Below are 7,272 nucleotides of genomic sequence, written 5' to 3' on the forward strand. Positions count from 1 at the left end.
GCAGTGGTTCCCAAACTTTTTGGGCCCAAGGCACACCAAAGGACAAGTAAAAATCTCAAGGCACACCTACCCTAAAATAGCCCTTATAACACGTGTTATCACTCATATCATGTAAAATATCTGTAAATGTGCATACTTATTTACTAATGGCAAATAAAATGTGACAAAGACAACTATAATTTACAGATATTTTACATGATATGAGTGATAACACGTGTTATAAGGGCTNCACGTACGGATTTTTTCTTGTACTAGAGTGTTTTTTAAGACCATAATATTTCTACTTTTACCAAGTTAAGGATCTGACTAATTCTTGCACTTCTTCTGCTTCTCAGTTGCTGAATAAATGGGCGCCGGTGTTTAAGAACTATGTGAAGAGAGCCCAGGACCACCTGGACTGTCTGTCTGCTTTCGAGGAGCACTTCCTGGAGCAGGAGAGTCACTGGGCTGCGATGTTCAAGGTCAGAGTCAGTCATCACTTCCATAAACACTCGTAAATCTCTTCTGCTGGGCCGCTGGGGCTCAGGAGGGAGTTGTTCATCCTTTAATGGCAAAGGTGGTTGGTTGGATCTACTGCCGCTGTATTCAACATGTCGATGTGTCCTTGGGCAAGATACTTAACGGCAAATAGCTCCAGATGGCTTGGTGTGAGTGCTAGTTTCCCTGAGCAAGTGGCACCTAGTGTGACAGCCTCTGCCTCTGTAGGAGTGTGTGTGACTGGGTGAAAGCTGACTTGTGTATGCAAAATGCCCCCCCCCAGGTCCTGATGAACATGTACCAGCTGGAGATCCTGGAGGAGGACATGATAATGCGTTGGTTCTCCCAGGGGGACATCACCGACCAGAGCAAGCAGCTGCGCAAGAACCAGGGGGTAGGAATCACTAATATGTTTCCAGCACAACATCACACATTGATTACATTTAAGTGTAAGTAGTGTTTGTAAAAGGGAGTTCAATAAGCACAGATATTATTCTTTCTTTCCTTTTTAAATGTTTATAGCAAGGCCTGTACATTTATGATGCACCTTTTGCATGTTTTTATGTCAAATTATTTACAAGAGGAATAAAATGCATTTTCAAAATAAGTTACGGCAATGTAGAGGGAAAACAATCTGATTTGCTTTTTAACCACATTGACTTGTACACAAACTATCCTCTAAAACTATTTATGGAAGACCAAACCATTATGCAATATCTAAATACTAAAGGGAGTAATTGTGTAAACTGAATTTTGTTTTACAAAGTCGAGTTTGTTCACTCTTTTAACATGTTCAGTGTGTAGTACTTTCTGGGTCTACAATCTTCCCCCTAATTTAAAATGTTCTTTGTTTTAATAGAAATTACTTGTCAATGATGTCAAATAAAAAAGAAATATATAAAATATAATTCAAATAATGAAACCCTCATTATCTACGAGTAAATACATTTGTGCAATGTATACGTTTAACAAATTACTTGAGTATCTTCCTTTGTGTATTTGTTTTCCATATCCTTTCATCGTTTTTGGACTTTTTCTGAAATTCATTCTAATTGTTCAACTTGCCTAAGGGCCTTGTGTCACTGTATTCTGATGTATGTTCCCCCACTAACAGCTTCAGAAGTTCATCCAGTGGTTGAAGGAGGCAGAGGAGTCTTCAGAGGAGGAAGGGGAATAAGGACGAGCACAAAGATGACTGTAAACTTGAAGAAAGAGGGATTCAGGCAGCTGGTGTTACCCCCGGCAACAGCAGCTTTCTGTCACTAACATCCAGCAGGATCTTCTCTGTACAGTTTAGACGGACACATTTGATCACATAGTGCCACGCCAGGTAAGGGCGGTGTGCTGTGAACGTCAATATCCAATTAAAGAAGAGAGAGACCCCTGACTGCTTGGAAAAGAACACAAAATGTCTCACTCAATATAAAGGTTTTATTAAAGATATCACCACATCCCTTTATCATGTGTTATCTTTGTTTCCACAAACAGACGGCAGGTCTTATCTAAGAGGTAGTACATTATATCTGCAAATAGATTCAGTCCAAAACATTGTTTACATTCAATTTTAATCAGGCTCAGTTAGACTCTTGCAAATCAAAAGTGAAAGTAAAAGATTGATTACGCCACACAACTCCACAAAAAAAAGATTTTATCTTACATTATAAAAATACAATTGAATTACAAAAATGTTCCCTTGATTCAATAGTTTAACAATACTCAAATATGCCACATTTAATGTGTCCTCCTCTGAGGTGTCATTAGTTTTCAGCTATTCAAAATGTCCCAGTGACTGCAGGAGAAATCAAAAATATTTTCATGGTGGTTTCAAGAAAAGTAGTGCCCGTCACAGCAGAACAACATTGGATCAAAACACTTTAACAAATACATTGAGCACATTATAATCACAATGTGGGAAATGTCTCAACATCTAAGATTCTGTTCAGCTTTATTTTTGAGTGTATTTTTTCCAAATTTGTAAATGTTTTATAAATTCCTGTGCTTTCTATGTTTTGTCCAATGTTGTGTATTGACCCTCACAGGCCCCTGTAGCTGCTACTTTAATGGGAAAACAAAACTTACAAGATGACATTGACAAAAAATTGGAAGCGTATCTCTGTGTGTTGTAAGATATAGAAAGGAAAAACTCACATTATAGTTATTGACAACAAATAGCCTGCAGAGGATGTGTCAACATTTTAGAGAAGGGTTTTTGTGTGCATCAAACTTTGTGTAGCCAAGCAGAAGTAAGAGCTAATTTGTGTCCTCTACATGTTAGCCAAACCGCGCATCTCGAGCCACGATTAGAATTTTAAGCGTCGTCCAAATTGCCTACATTTTGCCGTAATAAAGTTAGTTTGCTGATTTCAACATTGGGATTGAAACGATATCAAAAATATTTTTTATAAAGTTTTTACGCTATATATAGGACTATTTTTATGTATAGCGTAAAAACTTTATAAAAAATATTTTTTATAAAGTTTTTTACGCTATACATAAAATAGTCCTATCACCTATCCCTTCTTTAAAGGTCCCCTATTATTTTCATCAAAATATTATAGGTCTCAGATATATACAGAACATGTCTCTGAAATGTTTTGCTCCAAATACCAATGGTTACACAAGCCAAGAAATCGTTATGACATCATAAAGTGGCCAAAATCTGTCCAATGTTGTGAATTGACCCTCACAGGCCACTGTAACTGCTACTTTAATGGGAAAACAAAACTTACAAGATGACACTGACTAATAATCTTAGCATCATTATGGATCTAAGGAATCTAGATAAAATACTTGAGGAAGTTTTGACAAGTGATACATTATCTTAGCATCAGGAAGTTGCTGTGGAATCTAAACAAAAAACCTGAGGCAGTTTTTGAAGAGCTATAAAGCGGTCACAAAGCCGTTAAAGCTACAGTATCGTCTTCAGGCCTTCTTGGATTTTCCATCCTGGTTCCCCACTAACCCACAGATGACCTTGGTTAGAATAGCGGCCCCTGTGATGCCAGTAACAGCCGACAGCATCTTCCACATACTGGCGGACTTCTCGTGCCCGTCCATGAAGCTCCGGTGGTCGGTGGGCACCAGGATGAACTTGCGGCCGTCCTGCGGGGCCTGCAGCCTCATCACCTGCCCTCCCTCCAGCACCACCTCCCCATATCCAGTCAGGGTGCTCCCCACCCGCAGCAGCTCCTCGCTGACCTCCATGGCCACTGGCTCCTCCCCGAGGATGCCATTCATCACCATGTCTGCCAAGCCCTTCTCGGCCCGACTCTTTTTGAAGTACACCCTGTCCAGGTAGCACCCGGAGGCCTCCAGAGGGTTCTGAACCTTCACATACAAGTCATCGAAGAAGGCCCCAGGGCTGACCAGACTGAACGGCACAGAGTTGTTGGTTTCTTTTCTGTTTATTGTCCGCGAATTCCTGGCAAAGTAATCAAAATGTTATCAACAGACTAGTAATAGATAGAGGGACAGTTTTGGGTTTGTTTTGTTGTCTATTGTACCATGTCTTGGTGAGGGAGTTCCAGAATTTCCACTGCTCCTCCACTGCGATCTTCTGAATCACACCGTAACAACGAGGGACAAACTGACTTGCCAGAGACTCCCCATCCGCCTGCACCAGACCTAAAAACACATATAAAAGGAAAAATGTAAAACATCTGTGACTTAACCAGTGGTGGGAGAAGTACTATCTTGTACTTAGGTAAAAGTAGAAGAAACCAGAGTGTAGGAATACTCTGTTACAACTAAAAATCCTGCATTCAAAATGTTACACAAGTAAAAGTACTGAAGTATTAATATCAAATTATACTTGAAGTACCAAAAGTGAAAGTACTCATTATGCAGATTGGTCCATTTAAGAATAATATATATGATGTGTTTTTCATATTAGAGTGTTATCAAAGCTGGTAAAGGTGCAGCTAGTTTGAATGACTGTGTATACTGCAGGGTAGGTTGTGAATTTACTCCAGGTGTGACTAAAGTCTGATTTAAGAGTTGATTATATTTCACATTATTAATCTAAATCTGTAAAGTAACTTAACGTATCAAATAAATGTAGAGGAGTAGAAGTACAACGTAGCAAAACATTTAAATACTTTAGTCAAGAACATATCCTTCAAAAATAAGTACAGTACTTGAGTAAATGTACTTAGTTACTTTATCACCACTGGTCTTAACCTATTCAAAACTGCATTCACTAAAGTGTCAATAGTGTTTGTACCTTCTACAGCAACATACTGAAGCCGCCTGTGAGGAGACGCTTTCAGTACTTTCACCAAATGCTGATCTGGCTTGAATATGGGTATTTCCTAAAATGAAAAGCAAAAAGAACAGGTTGAAATAAGCATTTTAAAATCATTACACTACTCGAGAGCTGTCTGAATACTTAAGCATGACTTCAGTAATCATGCACTTGCCTTTAGCTTCTTCAACTCTTCTTTCTTCCCTTTGTACAGATGATAGAAAAGGCCAGAGAAGGCGAAGCTAGAGCCCACACCAATCAGAACCAGCGGATTGACAGGAAGGTCCCCCATATCTGTATGTGTCTATAAAACAAGGGTATACACAAATAGTCGACACAGTTCAGTAAACTGTTGTACACAGAAAAATGTATCAGAGCCAGTACGTGTTGAAGAAGAAGGTCAGAAAAATTAAACTAAACGTACCTGTGATGTTAACCCTCTGCTGAGGTAGCTTCAATAACGTTTGTTGTTTCACTTCCTTGTGTGCACACGTTGCGTCATGTTTCAGCAGCCAATAGGGAGTAAGCAGCATTTCTCCTTCAGAGTTTTGACCACCAGGTGACAGCAGTGTCCTGTAGAAACCTTCTTGTTTTCTAATTAATTTACATTTTGCACAAATATAAATACAATTAATTAAGATACAAGAAAAGACAATAAAACAATAAAATGACTTAAACCAGCGATGGAAGATATTTTGAATACCACACATTAAGAGTACTCCATTACAACCAAAAGCCCACAATTCTGAATTTGACTGGAATGAAAGCACAAAAAGTATGCAGAATGGTTCCTTTCACTATTATATTATCTGTGCTGCATTCACATCAGTGTTACATTAATATTGTGGTCGGTTGCATTGACACATATTTTTATTACGTCATATATTTTGGGATTCTATAACAATGCATAATTTATTACTGATCATTCACATTTTGTATGTCAAATGTTCTTTTGAAAAGTAATTAGGCTATCTGTTCAACGCATGTGACAAAGTTATATTATAAACTAGCATAGAATAACTCGTATCTAAAATATTAGATTCAAGTTTAATATGTGTATAATCCAATTTGTAGGACAAGAACTCCTGGTTGTCACAAGATACATATTCTAGTATGAAATAATAATAATAATAATAATAATAATAATAAAAAAGCAAAAAACAATCCCTTTAAAGGTTTATCCTTGTTGAACACTGTATATATTTACCCTGTCATGCCTCTAAAATGATTCAAATAAAACAAGACAACTCGTTCATTGAAGAATTGAAAGCTTGCTTGCTTTGTTATAAGGGGTCAAAAGCACAACAGTGATAAGCAACAAGTCCATTAACTGAAGTATTATATTTGAGGTACTCTAATACTTGACATTACACCTCTATTCCACTACATGTCAGAGAACAATATTGTACTTTTGACTCATGTATCTGACAATCACCAGTTACTTTGCCAATTAAAGGCTCTGCAGGTGTTTTCAGTTTGGCTGATTAGACCTCAGCTGGAAGTTGATTAGAGAAATGCTGGAAGTCCTGTAAAGTGTCAGAACTCCAAACACCAATGACAGCATTAACACGGTAAGTTGTCCCGCCCTCGCAGGTACAGCACGATCAACAGAAGGCTGAGGGAGATGTCAATCAAGCCACACAGGCCTGGAAACACTTGTGTGTGGGCCTCAAAGATACTAAATATTTGATATGTAATATGCATATGCATGAGAAAAAGATGTGCACTGTGTAAAAATTCTCAAATACAACACCTTTCCACGTTGATGTAAGCTTGTAACTGAAACATGAAAGACTTTAGAAAAGGTTAGCTGTTTTAGAAACGTATGTTCTTATGTACACTGCCACTTTAATTAATATATAACCAGTCTTTGTTTAAAGGTTTTCACCTACTCAGGAAGCTTAATGGCTCCCAAAATATTCTTAAAATGTTGTACAAAAGTTTGTTCGCAAGCTTTAGTCTTCAAACCTTGTCTGAAGGCTAACTCAAACAAGCTTTATCCCTCTTCACTAAAGTCCCCTTTGCTCAACAACAGGAACTAAAGCATTTTAGCAGATAAGACGACTCACATTTCCTCAGACGGATGTTCATTTATCTTCTTCTACTTTTACTCAAGAACAGGATCTGAGTACTTTTACCATCTGTTTAAATCTGGTATCCGGTGGACTTGTGGTGTCTTTAGATAATTTTGCTGACTTGACAGTTGTACATAGAGCTAAACTACAATTCAATTTCAGATTGAAATATGGATTGTTCTGCAGTTTCAAGAGGAAATTATGATAAATGATGAAAGAAGGTGAATGCTGAACTACGATTTGCACTTTGAATACACCTTTAATGTTATACAAGCTTTGAATGTGTGTTTTTTTCTCAAAATTCTCCATAGAGAATGCATCTATCCATCCATCTTTCTTCAGAAGGATAGAATGCTCCATGCAGAGAAGGTTCCGTGTTCCGGTTCCATGATAACACAGAGGCCAGAGAACATTCTCTACCTCTAGAACTCTTTCACTCACAAACTGATCGTACTGAGAGAAGACACTCACATTTTA

At 38.0% G+C, this 7,272-nt stretch overlaps 1 protein-coding gene and 1 long non-coding RNA gene across 2 annotated transcripts; one reads left to right on the forward strand and one right to left on the reverse strand.

The window, feature by feature from the left end:
- Positions 1 to 302: 302 nt before the first annotated feature.
- LOC104956572 (uncharacterized) lies at positions 303 to 1,936 on the forward strand. Its single transcript, XR_799572.1, has 3 exons — positions 303 to 461; positions 761 to 871; positions 1,592 to 1,936. It is a non-coding gene; the product is annotated as an uncharacterized lncRNA (long non-coding RNA).
- A 172-nt stretch (positions 1,937 to 2,108) lies between these two features.
- Positions 2,109 to 5,203, reverse strand: mul3 (mitochondrial E3 ubiquitin protein ligase 3). Its single transcript, XM_010784072.1, has 5 exons — positions 5,145 to 5,203; positions 4,896 to 5,024; positions 4,700 to 4,787; positions 3,981 to 4,101; positions 2,109 to 3,898 (listed from the first exon to the last, which is right to left on the reverse strand). Exons 2-5 carry the CDS (start codon positions 5,010 to 5,012, stop codon positions 3,400 to 3,402), a joined length of 825 nt encoding a protein of 274 aa, XP_010782374.1. The 5' UTR covers positions 5,013 to 5,024; positions 5,145 to 5,203; the 3' UTR covers positions 2,109 to 3,399.
- Between the last annotated feature and the right edge of the window lie 2,069 nt (positions 5,204 to 7,272).

This window comes from Notothenia coriiceps, unplaced genomic scaffold (assembly GCF_000735185.1).
Source record: "Notothenia coriiceps isolate Sejong01 unplaced genomic scaffold, NC01 NC01_scaffold00026101, whole genome shotgun sequence".
In the NCBI taxonomy this organism is placed as follows: domain Eukaryota; kingdom Metazoa; phylum Chordata; class Actinopteri; order Perciformes; family Nototheniidae; genus Notothenia; species Notothenia coriiceps.